The sequence below is a fragment of the Cebus imitator genome, unplaced genomic scaffold, assembly GCF_001604975.1.
Source record: "Cebus imitator isolate Cc_AM_T3 unplaced genomic scaffold, Cebus_imitator-1.0 Scaffold308, whole genome shotgun sequence".
NCBI classification, from domain to species: Eukaryota; Metazoa; Chordata; class Mammalia; order Primates; family Cebidae; genus Cebus; species Cebus imitator.
The window spans coordinates 524,617-538,459 of NW_016107623.1; the positions used below are offsets into that span (position 1 = coordinate 524,617).

The 13,843-nt window shown below is 33.8% G+C and overlaps 1 protein-coding gene across 1 annotated transcript in view; it reads right to left on the reverse strand.

Annotated features, from left to right (window-relative positions):
* Positions 1-3,227: 3,227 nt before the first annotated feature.
* Positions 3,228-13,843, reverse strand: part of SI (sucrase-isomaltase) — a 98,883-nt gene continuing 88,267 nt past the window's right edge. The window contains exons 45-48 of the mRNA XM_017503255.2: positions 11,780-11,868; positions 7,563-7,612; positions 6,568-6,735; positions 3,228-3,763 (exon numbers count right to left, since the gene is read on the reverse strand). Of these exons, the coding sequence (XP_017358744.1) occupies positions 3,695-3,763; positions 6,568-6,735; positions 7,563-7,612; positions 11,780-11,868 (376 nt within the window). The 3' untranslated portion in view covers positions 3,228-3,694. The remainder of the gene's footprint in view (positions 3,764-6,567; positions 6,736-7,562; positions 7,613-11,779; positions 11,869-13,843) is intronic.

Consider the following 13,843-nt stretch of genomic DNA (forward strand, 5'->3'; position numbering starts at 1 on the left):
TACAGAGTGCCTACTTCTTGGAGATTCTCAGATCACATTGTTACAGTAGCACAGTAACAGATTAAAACATTTGAGAAGTTTTTCTCTAAAGCATCCTCTTCATTCTTTATAAAAACATGTCAGTGTGTGTTTGTGTGTGTATGCGTGCATGTAAGACATGTTGGTTTGTTTGTATGTATGTTTTGTCTTGATTTTTGTTCTATTTTGCTCCAAATACAAATAACACATAAACATAGGTAAATACTCTGGGAAAAACAGCAAAGGAGAAAGGACTTACAGAGTGCCTACATAAAGTGGAAGTCTGCAGGAGGCCTCTGAGGAGGAAGACCTCTCTATGCCTCATGTTCTGGTGCAGGTGACCTCGGCTCTGTTACCATAAACACTGTGCTCAAGGATGTAAAACCCCTTCGTAGCACTATGATGCAGCCAGACTTGTAGGCTCCTTGTAGGGCCCGTGTTCCACCAGCTGTACATAGATAATAAGCTAAAGATAACCACATGTTCTTGTTTTGTGAAACTCCCAAACTGCCACTGTTATCAATCCTTAGGATGACACACCAGTTCCAGCTCACTGATTCACTCCACCATCACTCCACCCCTACCCTATAGATCGAAGTGATTGTAATCAATAAATAGTGTGGATGATCAGAGCTCGGGGCCTTCAATGTCTTCTCCAGAGGAATAAAGTGATGGCCCCCTGGTCCCACTTCTTTTCTTAATCTGTGTTTTTCTCATTCCTTTGTTGCCACCGAACTGAGGGTACCCACGGGTAATGTAGGGTTGGCTCCCTACATTCTGATGTCCAACGTGGGGCTCGTGGAACCCTACATTCTGGTGCATCAGCATGTGGGGCTCACGGATTTCCTAGAAACATGAATGATTAAATAATAACTCAATGAATTTTTAAGAGTTCATAGTATTTGGCTTACCATATGCTTATGCAATTTACTATTATTCTCGCTTTTGATGATGGCTATATATTATCTAACCTCCTGCTAAGGTGTTCTTTTTAATTATTATTTCTCAGATACTTTTGTTTGAATTCAGACATCGTACATGAAACCAGAAATACTAACTTTCAAAAGTAAAACATACGATCCATATACTTAGTTATCAAGGAAGGACAACATCCTGTTTAACAATTATTGTTGAAGAGTCATCTGCTAGACAGGTCTAATTTATTTAAGCTTAAAGTCTTTTTATATTTTGAATATTTTTGATAAAAGATAGGTAAAATGTAAGAAATACTTCTTTCTGTCACTAAGGACACAGAATATAGTTTTATAATTACTTTACAATGAATTGATAATTTCTAGACATTGGTGTAACACAGTAGTATCTTCAGAAATAATTGAAATATAAGTACTATTGAATTCAACAAATTTATATTGATAATGACTATAAGATTCTCTTGGCTGCTTTGCCTATACATTTTTGCACTTTATATTTTATCAATTTCTTTTTAACTAAATGGAAGTAAAAATGATAAAAACAAAATACTTAAATAAATGAAGTTGCTATGTTATTATATCTGTTTTACCCTAACCACAGAAGCATATAGAAATGTAAAAATGGAACAGTACTAGAACATAGCTCATTAGATGTCTGTCTAAAATTAGATTGAAAAAACTTGAAATAAAGAGTTAAAGAGCTCTCCTATGCACAGGCTACATGCAGTACTTAATAACCAATACGGTGTGGGCACTGCTTAATGAGCACGAGCACCAGACACAGCACGGAAGCAGGATTCTGACACTCTCCATCTGTATGTCCTTCGGGTGCAGCATTATTAAGAGGACTGAGGTTTTTGGAGTATAGGCCAAGGGCAGCTGCAACTTTGAAAAGTATTTGAAGCCATTTGGAATTCATTCAATAAATTAACAACTACTGTGATCAAGCCAGTGTGTACTGGCTGAATTTTAGTTCTTTTCCTATAAATATTAGCATGGGGAAATGAGGTTAGTAACATATATTTTAACTGCTCAAATATGCACATACACATATATAAAATCTACATATATTATGTGTGTATTAAATATATATTAAGTGTATATATTTAGTTTTGTTGACTGGTTCCAGGTGAATTTTGGATTGTACATGTGATGAAAAAAACTTCTTCAGTTATTTCTGCATTTGTAACATCATTTTTATTATTTACTTTCAGAAAAATATTCCTGAAGGGTACACTCTTATTTGCTAATTATAATATTGGAAAACATAATTATATCTAGGTTACCTTTGAGAGGCAAGAAAGCCTTTATAATTATATGAACAGCTGTTTAATATTAAGAATTTTCAAAATACTATCTAGGATAAGAAAAATTAGACACATATATTATAATTAAAATAATTATTTAACAATGTACTTTGTACAGGTAGAAAATTTATAATAATTAGATAATCATGATTGCTAGTTATTCAGATGAAAATTTTCTACATGATCACTTAGGAGGAGTAAAAGGTGGATAGTTCAGACTGTTGTTATTAAATTATTTCCTTGTATCTTAAGAAAAGCTTGGCCAGGCGTGGTGGCTCATGCCTGTAATACCAGAACTTTGGGAAGCCGAGGCAGGTGCATCACCTGAGGTCAGAAGTTTGAGATCAGCCTAACCAATATGGAGAAACCCCGTCTCTAATAAAAATACAAAATTAGCTATGTGTGATGGTGTGCACCTGTAACCCCACCAACTCCGGAGGCTGAGGCAGGTGAATCACTTGAACCCGGAAGGCAGAGGTTGCAGTGAGCGGAGATCATGTGATTGCACTCCAGCCTGGGCAACAAGAGTGAAATTTCATCTCAAATAATAATAATAATATTATTATTATAATAATATAAAAAGAAAAAAGAAAAGCTTGACATTTTTTTAATATCCCAAAAAGAAGGAATATTCTTTAAGAGTGACATAGTTTCAAAAGTTGACTAGTTTCTTAGTAAATCATATTATTTTCATAGAGATTTTAGTGTCACATTCAACATTTCTTATGTTGATGGTAATGAATAGCCACAGGTAGTGTTTTTCTAACAACTTTAAGTCTTGAAAGCAAGATACTTCCTATAAGTTCTTCTAGTGTGTGCCATTTTTAAATTTAATCTTGTTGAGTGTGACACTAAAATCTCTAAGAAAATAATGTTTGTTGTTTATCCCACCCAGTCTATGATACATTGTTATAGCAGTGCAAGCTAAGACAATTTCCATTAGGAAAATAAAGACAAAATGAGTATTTTGTACACTTACATGTTTTTATTCTCTTTTTCTAATTAAATGTACATACTAAGAAATAATTAAATCTTGTGATAATTGTTGTCACATATCTTAAATCTGGTAAACATTGATACAATATATCATACAATTTACAATTACACAAAAATGTGTTTAATTTAAAAATCAGTAGTTTGAATTATATCTTAGCTATATCACATGTTTAGTAACAAATTTACAATTGCAGCTAAAACTTACTAACTATAAATAGAACTATTAAAATTTTGTTTAATATGTCTTAAAATTGAATCCAAGTCACATTAATATAACAAAATTGGCATTATCATTGATGTACACTGTGAAATAGCTTTTCAATATTATGAAAGCTGTATTTTGTAGAGTACAAGAACAAAATGAAGAGGGAAAGCTGTAAGTGCTGTGAAACTTGAATCCTGGTGTTTTCTCCCACTGAAAACTAAAACTGATGGCGATCTTCATGACCAGTTGATTTCTATCGGTTCATCTAGAGTAACATTGTAGTTGGTCAGATCAATGTTTAGTGTCTAAAAAAGTAAAATGATAATTACTTGTTTGATCAGAACCACATTTCTGTTATTTTAATGAATGCTATTTCAAAAAAATATATATTCTAAGTAAATAATATATACACTTCTTTTCTTTTATACCTTGAGGAAAATTTACTTTGGGAAAGTTTGCAATCATTTCAGCAGCAATTTCACCCAACCTACCCATTTTACCTAAGGTTAAAATAAATCCCAGAAAGGTGGAGTTGCTGTCAAAATATACTAAAAAACCTAAAACTCTTAGCCAAATTTATTGATTTCTATGACTTTACTCTTTACATAATTTATAAATATGGAGTTATTTATAACTGCAACACATGAATCTCTATGCATCCCCTTGCCAAGTATTATCCAGTCATTTTCAAACAAAGTTGAGATTTAAAAGTATGTGCTATTTTACCTCAATCAAAAAAGACTTTATGATGCTTAATTTATTGCCAATGATTCATTTTTGCATGTGTTGCTTTATTTCACTGGAGATAATCTGAAGTAGGCTGTAGAGAGGCTAATTATAGAAATTATTAATTAAGTTGCTGTATTGAAATGATCTTCTGTCATAGTTTTATGATATAATTATTTCAGGAGATATTACCATTGCTGCATTTTGCCCAATGAACTGACAAAATTTTCTGTGCTTTAGCTCAGAAAGTTCGGATTCAGTCATCAAATATGCAAGAGAAGACAGGTGAATCCTTTACTGCCTATCACATACCAGGCACTCTCCTCAGGGCTTTACACAATTTAATCTTCCTTAAAGCACAGCATATTTGGATTAATTTACCACATTTGATAAAATAATTTAAAAAGTAATAGTTAAATAATTGCCTGAGTATTCGTTAGCCAGGTTTAAAGCAGATTCATCTTACAACAAAACCTAAACTATTATTTTTTTTACTTAAAAGTAGAAAGCAAGAAATACACCACATACTTTCCAACACCTTTTACTAAAATCAGCTGGACATAATTGTTTCTAGAAAAATGTTTTAAAATTAAATTGCTAGAGCAATTTAATAATCTCTTGCATAAATTAAAGGCAAACAGGGTAGAGAAAGAAATTGACCATCTCTCTCCATTTCCTATGTATCTATGAAGGCTTAGAAAACAGTAATTTCTCATAAATATTGATTTTATTTAAATGCACTTAGAAGGAACTGCCCAGAGTTGTTGGTTAAAGTAAATGTATGTTTCTTCATCACTGAGGTAATATAACACTGCCAAATATTTCTTCTGAACACTTAAAATTCTTTGTGAATGTGTTTAAAGAGAGTAAAAATATATTTTTATTGGTTTGTGTTTACGCTACATATTTGATCAAAATGACCTTGAAATAACACCCCAAAATATCAAAATATGTTACTTGGCATTGTTTATTTATTTTTACCAGAAGCATTGCGAGCCTAATTTTCACCACTGTAATAATAAATAAAGGGTAAGATATTATATAAGGCAAACCATCCTTTCTTTATCTGATTGAACATTGGATAGTCCAAAAAAAAAAAGCTGATTTCTAATTGTGATTGATAACTATTATTTATTTTAGGGAATTAATTTCTTCTTTAGGGACCTAATTTCTTTTTTAGCCACATAAGACTACTGGACTAAATCAATGATTCTCTTATTTTGGAATTATATAAACCAGTAAAATTAAAAAAAATAAATGAGTGTAAGACATTAACATATCAACTTTTATTTTACCAAGGAAGGACATTAAGTATTTCAAGGTTGGGATATATAAAATATAATTTCCCAACCTTGATATAGCTTTAAGAAAAGTGGCAACTTTTAATGCAAAAGTAGTAAGAAAAACATAGTTCCACATTAAAGGTAAAACCGCAATTGTCTACAAAACAGGAGTAACTGTAGGATGGGTGTTACATTTCAACAGGCTGGAGCAGACTTCTGGGTGCTGTTCAACTCTGACCTCTCATGACATCTACAAGGACTGAGGACTGTTTAAGATGCCTTTTTTTGTTTGCTTTTAAGGTTCAAGTTAGTCAAACAGCTGACTATTTCGGATATTAAGTTTATCTTAAGTGACTGATTAGTGGCTCCTTGTTTTTATGGAAGTTTAAACGTGAAAGGGTGGGTTTACACACATTTACAGTTTTAGCAGTGCATAAATAGCAGTAAACTTAAAGCAAACATTTACAACAGTTGGCTGTTTTCTAGAATATGTATTTGAAATTCACCTTTGCAAGCCAAAAGTGCACAGAATTTAGAAGGAGCTTAAGAGATCGATTGTTTATTTGCATGTTTTTTATTCAATTGAACAAAAAAATAGGCCTAAAGTTTTTTATTCAAAGTAAAGACTAATTATTGGCAGCAATGATGCCTTCTTAACACAAGAATCCTGACTCCTTGTATAGTGTCTGAATCATATGTGTCACACTCCTGTATTAATCAATGCTGACAGTTCTATTAAGTTTGCAAGAATTTTCAAACATATTTTCAAGACATATGCAATGTTTAAATGCAGATATCTTATTTAAAAAATATTCTGAGGCACTTTATCATATAGGGATAACAGTTATTTAAAATCTTAATTTAATCATGCTTTGATTGAATCAGAATAATAAAAAAAAGATGTCATTAGACTGACTTGTATGACAGTTTACTAAGGATAATAATAAGGAAATAAATATGGAGGCCTAATGAAAAGAAATATATGAGGAATGTCATAATTGACTCATAATTATGTTTCTTAGGGATGAGAGACACAAGAAGTCCATATGGATGCTTTAAATAGGCACATTTTTGAAAAAATATTTTATTACATCACTTACCTCCATATTATTGTCTTGAGAAAATGCAAGTGAATTTGTATTTCCATTATATATTAGAGTAACCGCACTGACAGGAGTTGCTTCTTTCCCCCATACATCAATGAACCCAAGCATCATTTCACTTTTATTTATGTAACCTCTTTTCAATATAGTGCTTGTTAAGATGGTCTATAAGATAAAGAAAAAGAAATAACATGAACTCTTTATTTACAAAATCAATTCAATCTTTAAAAATGTTTGTTAACCAAACATATATTTCATATATAAGTTATTTGTGTATTTGGTATAAGGCATTTTATATAATAAACATAAATAAAACCACCGGGCACGGTGGCTCACGCCTGTAATCCCAGCACTTTGGGAGGCCAAAGAGGGTGGATAGCGAGGTCAAGAGATCGAGACCATCCTGGTCAACATGGTGAAACCCCGTCTCTACTAAAAATACAAAAAAATTAGCTGGGCATGGTGGCACGTGCCTGTAATCCCAGCTACTCAGGAGGCTGAGGCAGGAGAATTGCCTGAACCCAGGAGGCGGAGGTTGCGGTGAGCCGAGATTGTGCCATTGCACTCCAGCCTGGGTAACAAGAGCGAAACTCCGTCTCAAAAACAAACAAACAAACAAAACAAAAACAAATATTCTTCCTTTTTTTTTTCTATTTATTTATCTATTTATTGAGACAGGGTCTCCTCTGCCACCCAGGCTGGATGCAGTGGTGCAGTCATAACTCACTGCCATCTCAAACTCCTAGATTCCAGCGATCCTCTAGCCTCAGCCTCTTATGTAGCTGGGACTACAGTTGCATGCCAGCATACTTGGCTAATTTTTTATACAGATAGGATCCCACTATGTTGTCCAGACAGGTCCTGAATCCCTGGACTCAAGCAATTCTCCCATGTCAGCCTCAAAGAACCGGGAGTATAGGTGTGAGCCACCCCACCCAGCTGTGAACTTCAAATATTCTTTAACAAAATTCCATATAAATAATCTTACATACCTTGTTTAAATTAAATTGTGCATAAAAATATAGGTCTCTTTCATAGGTATCTGTAGAGAGAGAGAAAAACAGTGATGCATTGCTATTTCCAAAGAAGAACCATAGTTAATACCTGTATACTTTGTTTCTCTTTACCGATATAAAAAGTAGCCAACAGTATCAAGGTGTACCTACTTTTTCTCTAAGCCTATTTAACTAATTCAGATACAATGTAAGGAGCTCTGGAAATAAAGAATGAGTCACCAGGTAAGGTCCTAAAAGTACAAGCTAGGTGGTATGCGTATGTAGGAGGTAATGATGATTCATGACAGATTAAATCACTTTGGGGTACAGCACTGGGAAGGTGGCAAGAGGGGCACAAGTAGTACAAAATAAACAGAATTCAGTGATAATAGTGGACACTTACTTGCCACCTTAGTGACTGACAAAATAATATAAAGAAAAAAGAACATGATTGCAACACATTCTAGTGTCATTAAAAAAAAAACTCAATTATTAGACATGGTTACAGGTCAACGAAAATTAAACTGACAAAACATAGGTTTATAGATGCCTCTTTATCTAAAGTACAATCATTATTTTTTATTTTTCTTTTGAGACAGAATCTGGCTCTATTACCCTGGCTAGAGTGTAGTGACGATCATGGCTCACTGCAGTCTGAACCTCCTGCACTCAAGCAATCGTCCCACCTCAGCGTCCTGAGTGGCTGGGACTGCAGGCATGCACTACCATGCCTGGCTTTTTAATTTTTTTTTTCTTTTTATGTAGAGGCACATTCTCCCTATGTTGCCCAGGTTTCTCTTGAACTCCTAGACTCAAATGATCCTTCTGCCTTAGCCTCTCAAAGAACTGAGATTGCAGTCATGAGACACCATGACTAGTTAGAAGTAGAATCTTGCCATATTTAAAATCCATTTTAATAATAATCCTAGGCTAAAACTTCTTGAGTACTTGCTAATTACTTGTTTAGTGCTAATTTAGTAAGTTAACTCATGAAGTTAAGTGCTTACTAAATTCTAAATATTTTATTACATTTACTCCAAAAGATATGTGCTTATTATTATTCCCACTGTATAGAAGAGTAAAGTGACTTTCAAAATAGTTAAATACATTGCCAAAGTTAAAAAAAAAAATACTAATCACTGTCAAGGTCTGAAATCAAGCCCAGCTTCCTTGACTTCTAAGACTGTGTTCCTATGTTAAAACAAACAAACAAACAAACAAAAAAACAAATGATCATACATAAGATAGAGCAAAGAAGAGTCAAACAAATAAAACAAGTATTGGGGTAACATTGAAAAAGCAATATATTTTAATCCTCTTCTCTACTTATACACATCTGAACTGTATTCATTAATTCACTAAAATTAATTTGCTATTGATTTTACCTATATTAAAATGGATGTTCTGCCTAAAACATTTTTATATATGTTAATATACGGATAATTTAATATGTATTACAAGGCATATTAGTGTCAATATTCTTTAGCCATTTTAGTTTTATTTTAATTATGTAATTACAACTTAAGCCTTCACAAACAATCTTTTAAGTGTAGAATTCTGAGGTAAGAAAGCCAAAGTGACCACTATTAGGAAGATATGGGCAGCTTTGTTGTTTTGAATAAATAAGAGGAAGAACGATCTCACATATGATCTTAGTCAAGGGCACACATAACTATTTTATTAAGATGAGTAGAAAGACTAACATTTTACTAAGCTCTAGCTTTATTAATCTAGAATGGTCAAAATTTTGTTAATGCTCACAAGTTTTAGGAGAAGTTCATTTTGATTTACCTTTAATTATTCTGAGATAATTTGTTACTGCATTATAATATATCACAAAATTTGAACTTAATTGTTTAAACGAAAGAAATCATTTTAGATTGCATGATCATCAACTAGATTGTTGTGTTTTCTGTGAGAGAAAATGTCTTTGGAGGTTCTGATTTAACAATTCCAGAGGTTAAGTGTATGATATATATGGTTATTGCTGTTAACTCAAGAAATTTCAAGGGACCATTTAAAATATTTACACTTAATTATACCAAATACACTGAGATTGTGAAACATAATAAAATAAGTTGATATAATTGGCAAAAAAAAAAAAAAAAAAAAAAAAAAAAAAACACCACAATTTTTTATACTTCCATGAGGAGGTCATAGAGAAATGTTTGCATCATGCTCAGGTACTTTCCAGTGATTACAAAAAGTCCATTTTGAAACTTGAAGAGGGTAAAGGCCACAGCAATGTTTTTATCTATGCCTTAGTTTGATAGGAAGAGCTAGAGAAAAAAATTCTAAGACAAGCTTTGTCTACCTAACTAATACAATGAATGAACTTAATTTGTTAAGTTGTGAGACTCAAAGATCCCAAGACAAATTTTGGATACCTAAACTTTACACCGCTGGGAAATTGTAGGCAAATTTCCTACTGGACACAGACTGAAAATTTCGTAGACTCTCCGAGGCCTATGAATGAAGGTCTAAAAGCAAAGGACTAACTCATGTTGATATCTTCACTTTCCAAGTCACGAAATGTTAGAAAGAGGGATTTATTTTTTTACCAAGAGTCTTTCTCTCTAGCATATAATTCTTATATCAACTTTATACTTATTTGCTAATGGGTTATTTCTTATGGTTACAGAATATTAACTATGATTTACCTGAAAAGATAAAAGACGTATGTCTTTGCTAATAATGAAAAAACGATTATCTTTGGATAAGTTATTTCAATTGTAGAGAACTGTCAACTTCACACAGATATTAGTTTTTATGACTAAAGTTTGTGTCAAGAAAATCTTCAGAATGTTCATCTAGTAGTAGTGACACTGTTAAATGGCAGCCAGTAAACCTGTCCGCCATCAGTGTTTGCATATGGCATAAAAATCTCCTATGGGAGATTTCTGAGTTTCTCTTAAAATTAATGAAACTTAGAAGAGTCCCATGACCAGCATTCTTTGCAAGCTGTCCCAGGCGTTTCTAACAATGGTTAAGGGATCTCACAAGGCAGGGAGTTTAGAGGTTTAGTATGGTCTTGAGGAATAGCTATGAATGGTGCAATCTATGCTTATTCCATTAAAATTAAAATGAAAATATATTGCCTCATGTTTAAAAATGCTAAATACTAATAACAAACGCAAACAAGTAAAAATAGTAGCCGCAAATCACATAAATCGAATTTGCTTGAGATTGGTTTCTAGACTACCGCCTAGTTGGAGAGGCACCACTTGTGGATTTTCAGGCTCAAAAAGTAATTTCTCCAAATAAAGGTCTCAGAAGCAACATCAGAAGCAAATTTTCTCTCTGACCTTATCCTGAATTCCTGTCTCTTGCCCCTTTTTCTCTAGTCATAGAAACTAGAATTCCTTTTGCCAAAGGTGGCTCATAGAAAATAGAACCATTTTCCCCCAAAGTTAGCCATAAAGCCTAGAAATTTTACTCTAACTGTTTCCCTGAATTTCTGTGTAACAGCTGGCCATGAAGAAATTAACAGCCTCCTTCCAGAGGGCCCTTACCCCGTACCTTAGAGGAAGAAATGCTACAATTAATAAGCAAAGAAGAATCGGGACAGATTCTTCTAGATTTCCCCACTCGGTCTATTTCCCACCCTTTCTGTCCAATCACATTTCTACATGGCTGTTCCTGTCTCATTGAACATAAGAATAAAGTCAGAGAGCTTTCTCTGTATCTTTGGATCTTTATTCTGAAGGTTCCTGTTTCACATAAAATTGTGATTGGATATGTTTGTTATGCTTTTCTCTTGTGTTTTGTTATAGAGATGTTGGCTGTAACCCTTATGATGACTGAGGAAACGTATCATCCCTTTTCATCCTTGCAGTTTCACTATTTTGCACATATAATAAGGTGGCTATTCAGCTAAGCTAACTTTATACATATGCCAAGTGTCTATTAGGTGAATAGCATCATGCCAGCTTCTGGAAGTACAAAGATTATAGATATCTAATCCCTACCCACACAAAGTTCTTACCTAGACACTTACCATAGAGATTGACTATATTTAGGATAAGAGAAGTTTTTAAATGTTTGTGACATTATTTATCTATTTAACTTTATTCTGTGAATTTAGTAAAATCCTTTAGCCTTGAAAAAATATTAAAGCTTTGTACTCAGCTTCCAAAAAACAATAATAGATAAAGTAAAAGTAATGTGATAGAATATGTCATCAATTATGTTTACCTACAAAATAAAGCACTCACCTATACTCTCTCCATCATCCCAAAACAGAAAACCCTGAGCCATCTGATTATCATCTGCAGCAACAATGAGCTTCATGTAATTTTGTCGACTATAAGAAAGAAATATATCATTTTACCCGTGCGTGTAGAATAGCATATATCTAGTTATGATACAACATCCACATAAGGATCCACAGGAACACAAGCATTAAAGAGAATGCAAACTGACTTAGACTAAGAAAAAGCATTCCCCTTTTTCTAAATTAGCTAACTGGAATAATATAAAACAACAAAATTCTTTATATTTAATAGAACATATCATGTATGTCTTTTGATCTCAATGATTTACATAATGTAACAAATAAGAAGTGGTCTTATTGATAGTAATTACAAACACATTAATTTTATTAATATATTTACTCATGCTTCCCTTGGGCAATCCTGTCAGTAACCATTAAACATGAAACAATTTTGATAGTATTTTAAAATCTTTTATGACTTAAGACCTTTCTCACATTTCCATACATAAATCACTGAGTTATCACTGGTTATAATTAATCAGAATGTATAAAGTACCCTTCAAGTTCTAAGTTCTAACTTTGTAATAGACAATACATGCATGTTCCTACATAGGGCTATTTGGGAACTAAATACTTGCTTTCATATTAAATCTCCAGCAATCTGTGAGAAGCAAGTTCATTTGGCAGCCTTATATTGTTAGAATTTCTTATACCAATGATTTCAGCTATGTACTCCCCGCCCCTTTCTTTTTTGAGATGGAGTTTCTCTACTGCTGCCCAGGCTGGAGTACAACAGCTAGATCTCAGCTCACTGCAAACTCTACCTCCCGGTTCAAGTGATTCTCCTGCCTCAGCCTCCCAAGTAGCTGGGATTACAGACAGGCACCATCATGTCCAGCTAATTTTGTATTTTTAGCAGAGACGGGGTTTCTCCATGTTGGTCAGGCTGCTCCTAGGCTCCCGACCTCAGATGATCCACCTGCTTCAGCCTCCTAAAGTGCTGGAATTACAGGTGTGAGGCACCATGCCCGGCCGCTATCTGCCTTTTTCAATCACAAATGACTAAGAGTGTATGGTAATGGAAGTCTCCTAAAATTTCTAGAGTCTCTAGAGTTTAAATCTCCACAGTAATTTGATATTTTCCAGTAAAATATATTAGTGTATCTTAGCAATAATATGTATATGCAATTCGGTTCACAGACACTGGGATTTAGATATAATTTAGAAACATCAAAAATCTGGCATAACCTACAATTTCTCAACATATACTAAAGCTTGTGATTAGAAAGAGTTTTATAACTTTTTATGCTGTATAATGATCTGTCTTCTCTCTAATGAAAAAGTAAGGAATATTCAAGTCACACCTTATGAATGTCTCCTCCATGAAGCCCTCACTTTTCAGTGCAATAATGTTTCTCCTCTTTAATTGATGGCAGAATAGAATATTAGTAGAAATGGGCCTGGGTGGGTCCAGGAGATTAGAAGATTCTGTTTATGCTAACTGGGGCTGTAGGCATGCAGATCACCAAGAGAGATAATGTAGCATAAAAAGAGAAGAAAAATAGAGACAGAGTCCTCTTGAATTTGAATGTCAAAGCAAGGAATTGGGCAATGGAAATAAAGACTGTGACTAGAATCAGAGATTTACTCCTAGGCCAGTCTGAGAAGAGAGAGCCGATCCACAGTCCTCGGTAAATTGGACATATTGCTGAATGAGACAAAGAGAACTTCAGGTAGAGGTTCTCAGGAAAAGAAGAGAAGGGCCTGGCCAGATGATCAGTCATAAATGGTGATAGAAGATCTGGAATAGCCTTCATCTTTAAATGGGACAAGGTCATTAAGAAACAAGTCTGGAGTTGGAGACCAGCCTGGCTAACATGGTAAAACTCCGGCTTTATTAAAAATACAAAAATGTCCAAACATGGTGGTGAGTGCGCCTGTAATCCCAGCTACTCAGGAGGCTGAGGCAAGGGAATTGCTTGAATCTGGGAGGCAGAGGTTACAGTGAGCCAAGGTAGTGCCACTGCAACTCCAGCATGAGCAACAGAGCAAGACTCTTTAAAAA